Raw genomic sequence first — 16708 nt, 5'->3', positions numbered from 1 at the left:
ACCAACCCTCAACCAATGAGCTGTGGATGGGGCAGATCCTACCCCTCCACTGTAGAGAGCAGCCCGTGTGCTGGGGGCTGAACAACCGGACGGCAGGGACTGGTTCATGGATGCTCACATGGCTCAAGCCAGGCAATGAGAGGCTACAGAGAAAGAAGCCCCCTCCTGCACCTGGAGGTTCTCAGCTGGTAGGATGTAAGCCTAGAGCTGTCCATGATCACTTTGCAACAATGGTGGGAGAGAAGCAATAATGTAGAGAGAGGAGCTTACAGAAGAAGAAGAAGACAAGAGATGCCTGATGACCTTGCTTGAAACACATTAGCCCCCCGGTGTTTCTGTTAGGTGTTCTAATAAAATCTCTTTTTATATACAAGCTAGTTTGAGTTGAGTTTCTGTTACTTGCAACCAACAGTCCTGGCCAAGTTCTGGGGGACAAGATGAGAACTGACTGATATAACACTTGAACCAGTTTCCCCTGTCTCCCCATAACATTGTATTCCCTCCTCATGGTTTGGCAAAAGAGAGAAATGAAGCAGGAGCAAGATGATGGGTTTGGCTTGTCACATAGTGACTTTGAGTAGGTAAGTAGAACCTACTATTTGTTTAAGCCTCTGTTAGTTAAATTCTCTACATGCAGTGTCTGCCCCAACCCTGTATCTTGATACAGACCTGCCCAAATGCCAGGAAAAGGTCCCTGAAAGCACTAGGCAGGTTTTCCACAGCATTTGCCCATATCTGTAGGCTGCTTCCCCTCCCCCCAGTTTCTGCCCAGTTTGTAAGTCCTGGCTTCAGCTCCCTACTTTGACTGTTGGTACTTCCTAAGCATCACAGAGCTATGCTCTGCTGGATCTTCCTGCAGGTTTCTTCACCAACACCTATGACCACCTTGACTTTCAACAACACCCAACTCCCACACAGATGGAAATTTGGGCCACTTGGGTCTTGGCTTTATAATGCTCTTTTCTTTGTGAAGACTGAGAAAGCACTTCAGAAATAAGGCACACAGAGTCGACTGAGTCTATGAGTGAGAACAGTAGCTCTGGGAGGTATTAACCACTCAAAAACAAGAGTTATCAGATTAGCCCGGTCCAGATACCTCTCTTCCAATGAGTCCTATTCCTCCACTAGACTGTGAAGCCCTTGAGGGCAGTGACCATGTGTATAGTGACCATCACATCTATACAGTTCTAGGAATATGGTAAGTTGGTGATCAACAGATAAATTCTCCAAAGATTGTGTCCCAGAAATAGCTCAGTAAATGCTCAAAGCAGAAAAAGTTTTACCTCATGGGGAAGTGTGGTTTTAAACAAGTGTGTTTACTGAATTCTTCAGCTCTTTGACTTCGGTTTGGTACTTCCTTATATTTTCTATCTCTCTGTTGAAGTTCTCATTGTATTCATTCATTCTTCTGAGTTCAGTGAGCATATTTATGACCATTACTCTGAACCCTTTATCAGGTAATTTACTTATCTCCATTTTATTAAGGTTTCTTCCTGAGGTTTTATCTTATTCTTTCATTTGGAACATATTCCTCTGTTTCTTTACTTTGCTTGGTTCTCTGTGTTGGTTTCTATGCATTAGATGAAACAGCCAGCTCTCCCCGTCTTGAAGGGTTGGCCTTGTGCAGGAGACAAACCTTATCGTTCAACCTTGTCCCAGCTCTTGCTTGTCTCTCAAACCTCTGCTTATCCAAGCAACCCTTTTTATTTTTAATAACTCCCAGTAGGTAAGGGTGTGCCAAGACCAGTCAACGTCACAAAGGGGAGGATCTCAGTCAGCACCTAGATCTGGACTGATTGGAAGCCAGACCCTCAGGCAGCAGCTTTCAAAAAATACAAATTTATACAGTCTTGTGGGACCACAGGCACAAGCCCTGATGGCCTCCAGAACCAGAAGGAGATCAAGGGGGTAATATCTCCTGGGTGGCAGCCACAATGAACAGGGCACCAGAGGTAAAAACTGGGGTACCAGACACATAGGAGAGCTCCTCTCCAAGAGACGCTGAAGCTCTGAAGTACGGCAGAGGGAGAGCTTGAAGATAGTGCCCACCCTCCGAGGTCCCAGGCAAGGTTTACAGTCAGCCCTTAGATGTGTATTTAATGAGAAGCCTGCCCCTTCACATCAAGACTGAGCTCCGGGGTCTCCTGCCTCTTGCTGTGCCCTGGGAGTGGTAGATATTTAAGAACACTTTCTCCAGGGACTTCCCTGGCGGTCCAGTGGTTAGGACTTTGCCTTCCAATGCAGGGGGTGTGGGTTCGATCCCTGGTTGGGGAACTAAGATCCCACATGCCTTGCGGCCAAAAAACCAGAACATAAAACAGAAGCAGGGCTTCCCTGGTGACGCAGTGGTTGAGAGTCCGCCTGCTGGTGCAGGGGACACGGGTTTGTGCCCCGGTCCGGGAAGATCCCACATGCCGCAGAGCGGCTGGACCCATGAGCCATGGCCGCTGAGCCTGCGCATCCGGAGCCTGTGCTCCGCAGCAGGAGAGGCCACAACAGTGAGAGGCCCGCGTACAGCAAAAAAAAAAAAAAAAAAAAAAAAAAAAAACGGAAGCAATATTGTAACAAATTCAATAAAGGCTTTAAAAATGGTCCACATCAAAAAAGTCTTAAAAAGAAAAAAAAAAAAGAACACTTTCTCCGTTGGTTATAGTCCATATCCTACCCCTCCAATGTCGAGAGTAGCCTGTGTGCTGGGGCTGCCCAGCTTTAAAATTAGCAAATGAATTTCTTTCATATAAAGTCTGGGCACTTTTTAAAGGGCTGTGTCTGTGCTGAGCCCTGGAGTGGGTGAATCTGCATGCGGGCCCTTTAACAGATGCTCCTTAGTTCACCACAGCCTCTAGGATCTCAGGGGCACAAGCCCCATTGGTGTTCAAAGCCAAACGTTTTGGGGGCTCATCTCTCAGGTTCCAGTCATGAAGGCTGGGGTGCTCAATGTGGGGTATAATTCTTTTGCTCCTCAGAGAGAAGCTCCGGGTTTTCAGTTCCCTCCCCAATGTGGGTCGTCACACCGGGGATGGGGCTCATGGAGAGCTTGTGTCTCGGCCTTTCCTACCCACTTTGATGTGGTTTTCCTCTTGTTTGCCCAATGTGAAGGGGTCACTCCACCAGTTTTTCGGGGTGTTTTTGTTTTGTTTTTTTCAGAGGGAATTGTTCCACAGGTAGCTGTAGATTCAGTGTGTCTGTGGGAAGAAATGGTTCAGGATCTTTTTATGTTGCCATCTTGAACCGGAACCTCCCAGAAACTAAATGTGTTTAGAGTGATATAGATTCTTGCTCAGTTTCACTCTCAATAGCTGTGGCCTTGGGAAAAATACTAAAATGTAGTGGCCTGCATTTTGCTTATGCACAAAATGGGAACAACAATAACTTCTTTGTAATTCTTGCACGGAGTCAAGGATACGGTGTTTAAGTCACTTAGCCCCAAACTTGACAAATAGAGGTCCTAGATAAATCATTATAACTGCTTAAGAAAATCAAACACTTTCAAATATTTTAAGTAATACGTGCAAATCATATACATTGATATGATATGTTGGATTCCTGAGGATCTTTACTGGCAATATTTTATTAGCCCAATTTGATGTAAAAATATGTTTAGAAAAGGTACAACTGCATGGAAAAGACACACTGGACTGAATGTTTTTCTTGGATTTTCTCGTTGAAAGCTCACGACAATCCTTTAAGACATGGTTACCATTCTCATTTTACAGAGGAATGAAACTAAGGCCCAGAGAGGTAAGCAGTGCTCCCAAGGTCACACAGCAGGTAAGGAACAGAGCTGGTATTTGAACCTCGGGTGATCTAACTCCAAAGTCTGTGTTCTAAACCACTCTTCTCTCATATCTTCATTTAATTAAACTTTTGACTAAAGTTGATAGGCATTACTCTCAAACAAATGTAATTAAACAAGCTTTTTTTTTTTTTTTTTTTTTTTTGCAGTACGCGGGCCTCTCACCGCTGCGGCCTCTCCCGTTGCGGAGCACAGGCTCCGGACGCGCAGGCTCAGCGGCCATGGCTCACAGGCCCAGCCGCTCCGCAGCATGTGGGATCTTCCTGGACCGGGGCACGAACCCGTGTCCCCTGCATCAGCAGGCGGACTCCCAACCACCGCGCCACCAGGGAAGCCCTAAACAAGCTTTTATTGAGAAATATCTTCGACATTATTTTGGGAATTGTCCTCCTTCTCAAGAGTGTATCTGTCTTTGTCTCTCTCTCTCCCCCTTATCGATCTAAATGTTATTTCATCACTAAATAAAATATATTAATAAAAAATACAGAGAGGAATTGAACATATTTAATGAGCAGACTTTTAAAAGATGATTCATATTCAATAGATCTCTATGTTGTTCCATCACAAAATAAATATATTGTTAAAACATAAAGAGGGGGATTGCAAACAATTAATGAACAATTTTTAAATGATGGCTTGTATTCAGAAGATGAGTTCTAGATCTCACTGCAACATGCAAGGAGTGACCCCAACGTAAAGGGCAGAGATCTGAAGGGATTTGGAGGGTCCGTTTCCTTCCTTGGCAGTCAGGCCTCCCTGCTAAAACCTGCACTCCTTTGCTGTGTACAGTCATTCCCAGACCCTCCGGCAGTCCTGGCCCTTAAGAGTACTTTTGTCTTCAGTCTTAGGGTTGCGCTGAGAGCCCTTGTCGTGGTGCTTTCACTATTACTTTTGCTTTCACTAAATTTTCCAACTTAAGAAGGCTGCCTTTGATTGATCTTCAGAAAACTTGCCTTTCACCTCCCCAAAGTGACTTTTTATTAATAGCTGTGCAATCCTGATTGCTTTCACCCTTTTGATGCAGTTCTTTGATCCTCCAAGTCTAAAACTCAAAATTACCTCTTAACTGTGGCATTCATGAACCAGGGAATGCACTCTTCCTGACAGTTCCTCTAAGTTCCACCCCTCGACACATATGTTCTTTCCCCACAGGCCTCTAATTCCTTCCACGGATACTTTGCACTGCCACATACAGGTTTAGGCTTTCTTACCAGATTATTTCCTTTTTATGTTGTCCTGAGTGTGAGGGAACAATTGAGCCCCTTTCCTGCCCCATCCAACCCCAACCCGGTTTTCCACTACTGCAGGTACACTGTGGAGGTAGCCCACATCTGGGAACAGTTCTCACCTTGCCTTATCTTTTACGTTCAGAGATTGGCCTGCCAAGGTACATCCCACCTCAGGGCTTGCAGGGGCTGGACTGTCCAGAAAACCTTCACTGGAACCTACTGCTCTCTCCTCATTAGGGAGGGGACTGGAGAGTTTCCAGGAAAGCAGATGTTATGGTACAGTAACTCCTGCTTCTCCCTAACCCCCTTCTACTGGGGAAAGGTAGATGTCCAGCCAGCTGGATCCCACCCAGAGAAGACAGAAGACCCTAAGAGAAATCCTGTGGAGTTCGACAGTGACTCTGGAACATGGGACGAGACCCATCTTTCATAGCCAATGCTCTCCAGGTCTAAAGGTCCCTTGGGAAGCAGGAATGGGGGGTATGCCAAGATCCTCCCTGTTGAGGATGCCAAGGTCAGCCTGGGGGAGACAGCCAGCAAGGCAAGGGACACAACGAGGGGTGCAGCTCAGGGGAGACCCAGTGACCTTTCCACAGGGTCCCAACCCTTAGAGCTATTTCTAAGGAAGGAACTGCCTGGGGGGTGCAAGTGCTCACCATCCGAGGGAATCCTGGGGCAGCCTTGGTGTTTAGCACTCAGAGGGTGTGAGAGGTGACAGCAGAAGGGGTGGAGAAGAGAAAGAAAGGGAGACGATGGGGAGAGTGGAAAGAGGAGATGGGGAGAGGGAAGGGAGGGGAGCCGGCTGCACAGCTGTAGGGAAGGTCTAATGTGTGTGGAGGGGAGATGTTCAAACTGTCATGAGAGTTAAGAATTTAATAACCAGATTAGACAAGAGTCACTGAACTGGACTAAATTCTCCGATGGGACTCAAATTCCATTATTGGGCAAGATTAAGTCTTCTCTCCCTCATCCCTCTCCAGTGAGTGGAAATGGGGTTCGGAGTTATTACAAGAGATAAAACCATTCTGTTTGCACCTCACTGAGCTGAGACGCCTCCATTACACCAGCTACACATAAAATTCCCAGACTCTCTGAGCTGCAGGACTTCAGGCACAGAGATTTTTCTTCTTTGCTGGTTCCGCCTCCTGGCACCTGCCCCTCTGTCTCTACAGACTGGAGAAGACAGAAAACTAAAAAAGACCAGGGAGGTTTCTTAACTTCATTTCAGCATTCAAATTAATCACTCTAATTTTTCACACAACCAACTTTCCTTTCCAGTGCTTTTTCAGTTAAGAGGATGTTATCTTAATGAGAACATTTCTAAGGAGAAGGCAACGTATGTTTGGAAACTAACATCTTGTGGAGTGAGGCTGACACACTGCTCACATAAAACGATTTGGTAGCCTGATTCGTTATTCATTTAGTAAGTGTGACACACAGCTACCTAGCAGGGGACCCAACTGGTTCAGAAGCCACGTTTGAACTTTACCTTGAGAGACAACCCTATGTGCTCGCTCAGAGGCAAGCATTTTACTGATAACCAATGTTAACGTAGATTTACAGGGGTGTGTATTAATATTCACTTTTATCCAGCAGGATATTGCGTATCTGTGTCATTTCTGTTTCAATTCCTAAATCTAGAAATGGCTTACTTCTTCAAAGTTGTACACCTCAAGGCTCTTGTCTTCAAGGTGACTTCTTTTCTAAAAGATTCTTCTTTGGGCTTTTTGTAAATGATCAGTGATCCTGGCCAAGGTCAGATATGTTTAAATTCTCCAGAAACATGCTTCTCAGAGTGTTAAGCTCTGTGTGTGTGTGTGTGTGTGTGTGTGTGTGTGAGAGAGAGAGAGAGACAGAGAGAGACAGAGAGAGAGAGAGAAAGAGATTATATACACCCTCACTGGTTATGCTTATAATGCACCCCTGAAGGAAAATCTGAATGGGAAAGGATCACAGAGAGCAAACATGAATAGTTTAAAATTGCTTCTAAAGTGATTATGATGGGCCCCTTTTCTATTTACTAATGGTTTTAGAAGGTTGTTATTTTGTTCTAGAATACAGCCTGTCTCACTTTGGATCTCATTAGTTTTCTTTTTGTTAATACTGAGGTGTATTTAGCAGTATTTTTATGTGATAGTCATTTTTTGTGGGGGAAGGGACTCTCATTTGGCCAAGAAAGAATAAGAAAGAAAAGGATAAGAAATCAGAAAGAAAGGGAAAAGATATTTTCCCAAAATAACTGGACAAGAGCTGGACTGGAAACAGAAAAAAGGAAGAGTGTTGAAAGGATGCATGTGTGTGTGTGTGTGTGTGTGTGTGTGTTTGTGTGTGTAAAAGACATGGGCTGAGGTTGGGCTTCCCTGGTGGCGCAGCGGTTGGGAGTCCGCCTGCTGATGCAGGGGACATGGGTTCGTGCCCCGGTCCGGGAAGATCCCACATGCCGCGGAGCGGCTGGGCCCGTGAGCCGTGGCCGCTGAACCTGCCCGTCTGGAGCCTGTGCTCCGCAACGGGAGAGGCCCGCATAGCACACACACAAAAAAAACAAAACAAAAAAAAGACATGGGCTGAGGTAGAAATAACCAAGTTGTTCCAAGATGGAATAAACCAAGTTACCAAGAAGAAAAGCAGTGGAGAATGCTGGTGGAAGCTGAAGAATGTTACTCTGCCTGAAAGGGAGAAACCAAGAAATGAGGAAGTGATGCCCGTCAAATAATTCCCTACATTATCCAGTGGATGGTGCTGGGCGCCCAAAACAGCTTTGTTGCTACTTACAACAGGGAAGAAATAATATGTAACATATAAATGTGAAGTCAATGTGTAACTCTTATACCCCCAAATTCCAGAATAGTTCAGAGATTAATAAAGCAAGAACTGTAAAACAAAAACTTTAATGTAAACTTTGAAATAACTTACATTTTCACCTTTGATTCCAAGAGCTGTAGATGGAGGTGATACTTTTCAATATTATTCTCCACATCCATGGCCAGTTGGTGACTACAAACAGAAATAATGCCTCAATATAGCTGAATCCATGGAGTTATCATTTATATCAATAAAGCTGCCAATTTAGATTTAATTGAAAAAGCAAATATACATGCAATTTTGTTCATTTTATTTATAGAGTCCTAAAAATTCCCATTGATGGATGGTGGATAAATAACCATACCATAGAAAGAAATTGTTGTTTTGCCTTTTAACATTGCTTTTCTTTTGATTTCTACCATTTAGCCCAACATTCATATCTAAGGCATGTAAATCATTTACTTTAAGCAAAGAGGGAAGCGGAATATTAGACCATTTCAGGGGAATAAAAACCGTAAGTAGAGTGTTACAAATCCCATTGTATTGTCCAACTAGTAAGTTGTAGAGAGAACCTCATTCATTCCCAATGGTGTCACTACCACTGAACCTTTCCTCCTTTCATTCTGGAAGTTTTTTCAGAGCTCCCGCTATGAGCAAAGCATCAGTCTGCCCTGGAGAAAGACGGAGGACTGTGAATGTATGGTCACTGCTCCTATGAGCCTGTAAGACAATCACTGGGTGCTACAATGGTCAAGGAAGACTTCATGGTGACTATGGCAGTTGTGCTCGGTTTTGAAGAATGGACAGAAATTAGTAAGTTGAGATATAAAAGGTAATACATATGAAGAAGATATTAAAACAAAGGAGTAGAATCCAAAGAAAACAAAAACACTAATTTGAAAAGATACATGCACCCCAATGTTCATAGCAGCATTATTTACCATAGCCAAGATATGGAAGCAACCTAAGCGTCCACCAACAGATGAATGGATAAAGCAGTTGTGGTATATATATATATATATATACACACACACACACACACACACACACACACACACAGTAGAATATTACTCAGCCATAAAAAAGAATGAAATTTTGTCCTTTGCAACAACATGGATGGACCTTGATGGTATTATGCTTAGAGAAATAAGCCAGACAGAGAAAGACAAATGCTGGATGTTATCACTTATGAGTGGAATCTAAAACCTAAAGCAAATGAATGAATATATCAAAACAGAAACAGACTCACAGATATAGAGAACAAACTAGTGGTTACCAGTGGGAAGAGGGAAGAAGAGGGGGGCAAGATAGGGGTAGAGGATTAAGGGGTACACACTACTGTGTATAAAGTAAATAAGCTACAGGAATATATTGTACAGCACAAGGAATATAGCCTATATTTCCCAGTAACTTTAAATGAAATATAATCTATAAAAGTTTTAAATCACTATGTTGCACACCTGAAACTAATATAATATTGTAAATCAACTATACATCAATGTAAAAAAAAAAAACAACTTAAGTCATTGATACCAGAAATGCAACCTAGGCAGGCCCAGGCAGGACTAAACCCCACTGAGGTCCCATTCTGAAGATGCAAGAAAAGGGAGAGGAGTGTAGAAAGCTATTTACCGGGTCTGCCCACTCAGGATAAGGGGACCTTGGACACAACTATCGGTTGGGTCCAGTTAAATCTGGTCTCTTTCTGCACCACCTAAAGGGTTTTGCTCACCTGTGACTTTACTGAGACAACAAAATGATTCACTGAAAGTGACTATACCCACATTATTGGGGTCTCTGATGGCAATTTGTATCCATGACCGTGAGCATCAAACTAAACTAGTGACTGTATTCTTTTATCGCAATGATGGGTTGAAGTGCCATTGTTAAATGATTATAAAAGTGACCTGTGTTCTTCAGAAAAAAAAAAGAGTGGAGGTGAAATGTTCAGGTTATTTGGGAACAATAAAGAGAAATTTTGTGGAAGAGGAAGATACAAGGAGGAGCATAAAAGGAAATGGGTTTGTACAAGCAGAAAAGTCATAGTCATTGGCCACACAATGTGTACAAAACACTGTCGTGACATTTTACTTGTATTAGCTCATTTAATTCTCACAGTAGCCTTTATCAATCAAGAATTATTTCCCCCAGTGTACAGCTGAGAAATCTGAAGCTCAAAGAGGTTATGTTCAACTCAGCAGAAACCGCATTAAAACTCAAGTCTCACCACTACAAAGTACCGCTTGGAGGATTTAATATCAGTCTTTTATTAAATTTCTACTGACTGTGGTTTTCATAGATAAAGTGTTTGACAACCCAATCCAATACACATGCATGTGGTAAGGGTGTGTGTGTGTGTGTGTTTAAAACTGGAACAAAAGTTTCAAGAAATATTATTTCTCCAACTACATGTAAGGCACTCTGATATTATTTAAATATATTTCAGATTTTTTAAAAGGCCAGGGGTGACCCATCAAATTGGTTTAACAAACAATCAGTGGATTGTGATCTACAGTTTGAAAAACGTTGCTGCAGGGAAACAAAGCATGTGAAGCAGGAAAATGTGGTGAATGGGATGTTTTAGAATGGTTTGTGGTGGGTGTGAGCAAGGAGAATGAAGGAAATTATTTAGGTGGGTATTCAAATTAGCCGGGTAATGAAGACCAGGATTATAATTATAGTAAAGAAAAGAAAAAGATAAGAAAAAATTGTGCTAGAGACATCATTAAGATAATGAATGGGGCTTCCCTGGTGGCGCAGTGGTTGAGAGTCCGCCTGCCGATGGAGGGAACGTGCCCTGGTCCGGGAGGATCCCACATGCCGCAGAGCGGATGGGCTGCTGAGCCTGCGCGTCCGGAGCCTGTGCTCCGCAACAGAAGAGGCCACAACAGTGAGAGGCCCGCGTACCGCACAAAAAAAAAAAAAAAAAAAAAAAAAAAAAAGATAATGAATGTATCCTCTCTTGAAAAAGGAATAATAAGTAATGGGGAAAACATGGTAGATCAGATATATTCACACATGGCCACTAGGTGGTGCCATCAGCCCAAGACAGCTTTGTGGTTGCCCAGGTGGGATGCTGAGGGGCAAGGAAAAGAACACTCTTGCCTGGTCTGTGCTGTTGGTATTCAGGTTTACCATTATTAATTTAACCTTATTCACTCATTTACAGATATATTAAAGGTCTCCTCTATGCCAGGAGTGATGCAAAACATGGGGGACACAATGATGAAAACACTAGACATGTTTCCTGTTCTGATGTTCCTACAATCTAGGAGAAGATGTATATTGAATGAGTAACTAAAAATGTGATGGATGTTATTAAAGGGGAAACACGGAGAGACCTAATCCAGTGTCGGTAGGCTGGAAAGTCTCGTTTTTATAATTCTATGGTCTTGTGGGAACAACAGCCTTATAAAAAGGATATTTTAAAATACTGTAAGTTAAACCCCTTACAAACAAACTAGCAAATTGGGCAACAGAGATACATGTGAGGTGCTGTGGGGCCAGTTGATATATGCAGCAACCAAAGACAAGGCTCAAGTCTTCACAAAAAGAAATTTTAAAATAGTATTAGCAATTTTGTTACTGTGGGGTTATAATTCATACATCCTCAACAAGCTATACACTACAAATACCAGTAGGTTTAAATTAGATAGCTTTAGCTCATTCTGTCAATAATTGCTTGTGGGTCATAAAGCAATTATACATCAGAAGAATATGTGATTTGCAATCATGCATTTCCTACTCTGGTACCCGGCCTGATTCAACATTTACAAAAAATATTGATAGTTAGCCTAAGGTCTTACTTAAGTTAATAAATGATTCTCAAAAACAACAGAGTTATAAGCAGCCTCCTAATTAATGGTCTTGGTAATTGCTCTTCTCTGTTTATGGGTACATGCCAAGCTTCACTGAGAGAGAGACAGACAGACAGACAGAGACAAATGCATCCAGCTGGCCCTGCAGATGGTGTCAGGTAGAATGGAGTTGCAGCTTCCCCTCCCTTCCCACCAACTGTCTACCACAAAACCCTGTTGAGCATTCAGAATAAATGTAACATTCCAAGGGAGAATAACCGATCAACTGCTATGACACCACTATCACTTAACTTATGGTCATTTCAAGTAGCTGAGATGATTTACATTAACACCTAAGTCAGCTACAGCTATAATCAAATGCCTAATCTGCTCACTCAGAGTACACCAATTTTTCAATCAAATTTGACAGCTTTCAAGGACACAGCCCTGCCCTGAAGCAGATCAGGAAAATCTTCAGAATTCCAGGCAAATGGGTAGAATTCTTAGGACTGGTAGCCACAGTTAGGATAAGCATGAAAGGGAAGCTTGCCCCAGAGGCCTGGGTGTTTTGAGGGAAGACTCTGAATCCCATCCCTGGAATTCCTCAATCATGACTGGGAAAATTAAGCATACAAAGCAGACTGGCCATGTCCAGAAGCTTTCAGCTTTCTCAGGCTTCTAGATAATGAGAGGGGAAGAACTGAGGAAGGGGGAGGGGACCATTAATCTTCACATATCTTCCTGAGAGCATAGAGCTGGGAAAGGTAATATGTTGGTGTTAGCGAGGGGTTTAATATAGAGTTGTGGTCAATTAGCAGGAAAAAAACTTCTGGAGTTCACTTCTCACATTAAAATCGATAATGAAAGAACAGCATAACCAGATTTAATAAATAAATGAGCTGAGCCGAACATCACAGAGAAAGTGTGTCCTCAGAGAATTAAGCTCAAAGAGATTATTGAATAACTAAAAAAAAATCCAAAATGCATGTAGACCACTGGCTCTCAAGCCCAGATCCTCATTAGAATCACACAAAGGAAGCTTTTAAGAAATCCTGATTCTAGGATCTCACCCCCAGAGATTCATATTTGATTTGTCTGGGGTGGGGCTTATGCATTTTTATTAAACTTCCTGGTGATTCAAAGTGTAGCCAGAATGAAGAACCACTGATCTAACATCGTTACAACACTAATCTCCACAGAAGAAAAATCTTCTTCCTAGTTTCAGACAAAAAATCTTCAGTTATTATTGTTTACAAATAACTAGTGATGGTGGTGATGAGGGGGCAGGATAATCAAACAATTTTATTCTTATTTATTCATATTAATGAATATGAATACCCTGGCATAACAAGAGTAAATTAAATCCATAGATAAGCCAGAAACTTCATTTGATCAAATGAACAGTTCTTCAGTAACATGGCCAATTCTTAGAATCATGGAGATGGGATGAACCTGAGAGGCCTTCTGGTTCAAACAGCCCCCAAGAGAAGGAGCCAGTATTGAAGGCACCATTCTATTGATAGAGAGCAGGACCCTGTGGGGCTCCTGTGCACAAAAGCCTTTCTGGGTCCCCCATTTCTTGATTACAGGAAATAGGCTTCATTCAGCCTCCAGGACCTTCCCCAAGTTCCAACCAGCAGGTTCCAACAGTTGCTACTTAGGGAAGGGAGGGGATGCGGAGACTAAGGAGGAAGAGTCAAGAAATGATAGTGCAGCCTTAGGGCAGGGTCCTCGTTCCCCATCAAGGGATACACATAACAATATCTCTCAGCTGTTCTGAAGATACTGAAACCCCACCAGGTGGGAGAAGCTAACAGTATGCTGCCCACAAGCCCATACGCAGACCCAAGACCTTCTGGTTGGAACCAGAAGGTTGATGATTGACTCCCACTTACCTCACCACCAACCAATCAGAAGGAAGTCCACAAGCTGATCACACCCTCTTTGAACCATCACTGTAAAACTTCTCACTACCAACTCCAGGTTGGGACACAGTTTTGAGGGCGTTAGCCCACTGTGGCCCCCTTTGCCTGGCAAAGCAATAAAGCTATTCTTTTCTACTTCACCCAAAACTTTGTCTCTGAGAACTAATTTGGTGTCAGGGTACAGAGCCAGATTTGGCGTCACTATCATGTGTGTCACATTTCATGCACTCAGTAAGACTGTCAAGCCAGTATGGTTAGCTTCATTTTTAAAGATGGGGAAATGGGCTCAGGGTGGTTAAGTAATTTGTCCAGACTCACAAAGCCAGGCAAAAGCAGAAAGAGCAGTCAAATCCAGGCTTTTCCATTTTCAGGAATGTTTTCAACAGCATCTCAGATGGATGGTCATGTACACTCTTCCTAGGCACTTCCAGTGTCTACCAGCTCACTCCTTAACAAGGAAGTCCACCCTGTTGGGCAGGCTGAATCTTTACTAAATTCATTATTTTCTCTGAGTCATAAAGCTGTTTCTCCATAACAAGAGAAACATAGCAGAAACGTTCTGTTTCTCCGGAACACGAAGAGCAATGTAGCCCCTCTTTTACAGGAAAATTCCTTCAAATGTTTAAGAATAGCTGTATGTTCCCTCTAAGATTTCTTTTCTTCAAGCTACACATCCTCAGCTCTTTGTAGTAGTTTCACGTGGTTCCAGAACCTTCAGTTTTGACCCTCTTGTGCTCTTGGGGATGTCAATGGGATGTCTAAATGTGGTGCCCAGAGTCAAATGTGGTGACATTCACACGGACTTGACCATGGGACTTAGCGGTCACAAGCAGGGGCTCTGGTGGCATTGAACCTGAGTTTCATTCTACTTCTCACCACTCCTGGCCGAGTGTACTTAGACAAGTGCTGAAAGCACTCTGAGCCTCTTTCCTCATCAGTAAAATGGAAATAATAATGCCTATATCAAAAGGCCATAAGCAGAATTCACTGATGAAACATCTGTAAACATTCACTAGTACAGAGCGATGATAGCTCATTTTTTCATGAGAGCTCATTTTTCTTCTTTTAACTTGACAATGTATACCTATTAATCAAACTAATATCGTGGTGATATCTTTAGAAGCCATGTAAAATCACAGTCTCGTGTTAATGTCAGGAAAAGCCTCTAAGCATTCACCCACGTGGAAATCAGAATACGTCTTTCACATGCTCTAATTGTACAATTTTCCTACAAGCCTAAATGGAAGACTTGATCTCTGTTCAGTTTCATCTCTTTCTTGCTTGCTTTTAATTCCAGCTCAGTTTTGTTCCATTCTGCAGTATTATTTTGAATGTTCATTCTATTAGTCTTAGTGTTACCCTTGTGTTTTTACAAATTTTATGACTGCCTTCTATACACATCACTGATTAAAAGCCAAAGACAGGGCAGGGTTAACTTTCAAGCCCTCAGACATACCATCAGAGACATCTCCAGGCATCATAGTACTCTGTTAATCAGTACAGCTTGTGTATTGTAGCTCAACTAGCCATAAATCTATTTAACTATATCTCAAATGTGCCACATTTCTAGGTCCTAACAAAATTCATATCCTAAGATTAGTTTACTTGTTTATTGTTGCCTTGTCAAATAGCTTTCTTTAATGCAAGCTTTTCAACTTCAACTTTAATTTCCTTTAGTATTTTTACTTACTTTTCAAGTAAATATTTTCCATCGTTAACTTGTTTTAAAGGATTCTGCAATCTTTTTAATTCTTCCTGTGAAAAAGAAAAGAAATGTCTTACAAATTGACTCCATGTACTTATAGGTAATAATATTTCAGGACAATTGTTAACAAAATTGAGATAATCACCATGAGGAGTTCTGGACCTTGCAATAGATGAGTGCTTAAACATACAATTTGATTACTGATCAAATTAAAATACAAAACTCCTACTCAAATTTTGTGACTTTTTTTTTTTAACCACTAAAGATCATGCTTCCTGTTATTTTTCCGGAGTAGCTATATGTTTATACGGATCCACCCATACTCTTCCCAGATTTACTCTTGTCAACAGTATTATGTTTGCTGGTTGCTGGGTGAGGAGTTCTAAGGAACATGCGCTGGGTTTGTCCGTTTAGCAAACATTGTCTCTTGGTAACTCTTGGTAACCTCAGCCCCAGTGCTCAGACACACACATACACACAAACACGTGCACACACTCCTTCCCTGAATTTCAGGCATCCATAGTCTCTGTAATCCCATTCCCTCAGCCACAGTGATTGGTTCAGGAATGCGACGGAAGTTGGCCCAGGTTCCTGGTGAGACTGCCTGTCTCCAGTCTTGTCGCCAGTCACAGCAGGATTTAAGGAAGGCCCACAGAGGTCTGGATCTGGGAAGACCACCGTTCCTTGAGATCACCCTGCTTTCCTTGTCGCCACCAACTGCTGAAGTGCCAAGAGGAAGCCCCGATTAGCACTAATTACTCATTTGTCCCTAAAAGACCATCAAGACTAGTCTCAACATGTTTCTAACCCACCAGACATCCAAGTCTCTGAGGTTACCCATTTTCTTTAACTTCATACTACACCGTATAACCTCGAATTTGACCGGTCCCCCACCTCTCCCCGGTCCCTCCAATCTTTCCACTGGGCCCTTTGGAACTCAGGGTCTGTCATCAGCAAAATCCTCTATCTCCTCAGTTTCTTTGAACATTCCCTTAATTATCTTATTCTATCTGAACCCTTGCTCTTCCAGCGACAGCTAAGTTTTTGTTAGAGCAAGAATATCGAAGAACTGTCTAGAAAAGACTTTTAGGATATGGAGGCGTCTGCTGATGACAAACCAGGCTGATCCCTGAGCACCCTGTCTCCCCTGCAGTCGTCTTTAGAGGTGGCCGTTTCTTCCCCACGTGCTACATGTGACACACTCTGGAGGAGGGGTGGGGCCCTTCTTGCCCCTCTCTGCTGCTCCCAGATCCTCTTCACTCCTATAAAACCTCAGCTCCTCTAGGAAACATGTCAGCAGCCTGTCCTAGGCCTCAGTCTTCTTCTCCTGCCGTCGATCCTCACTCCTCAGGAGGTCTTATCCGGTCCACAGCTTTAAATTTATATTTGCACCTGACCTCTCCTCTAAACTCCGTTCTTACACATCCACCACTTGGGAGCTACGTGTGCACGTC

General features: G+C 42.7%; 1 protein-coding gene across 1 annotated transcript in view; it reads right to left on the bottom strand.

Moving 5' to 3' along the window:
- The window catches only part of IQCJ (IQ motif containing J), a 209144-nt gene that overhangs the window by 12729 nt on the left and 179707 nt on the right, over positions 1-16708 (bottom strand). The window contains exons 2-3 of the mRNA XM_033409516.2: positions 15240-15304; positions 7939-8019 (exon numbers count right to left, since the gene is read on the bottom strand). Coding sequence (XP_033265407.1) covers positions 7939-8019; positions 15240-15304 — 146 coding nt within the window. The remainder of the gene's footprint in view (positions 1-7938; positions 8020-15239; positions 15305-16708) is intronic.

This window comes from Orcinus orca, chromosome 5 (genome assembly GCF_937001465.1).
Source record: "Orcinus orca chromosome 5, mOrcOrc1.1, whole genome shotgun sequence".
Lineage (NCBI taxonomy): Eukaryota > Metazoa > Chordata > Mammalia > Artiodactyla > Delphinidae > Orcinus > Orcinus orca.
The sequence above is the reverse complement of the archived record's forward strand: the minus strand, read 5'-3'. Positions and strand labels throughout refer to the sequence as shown.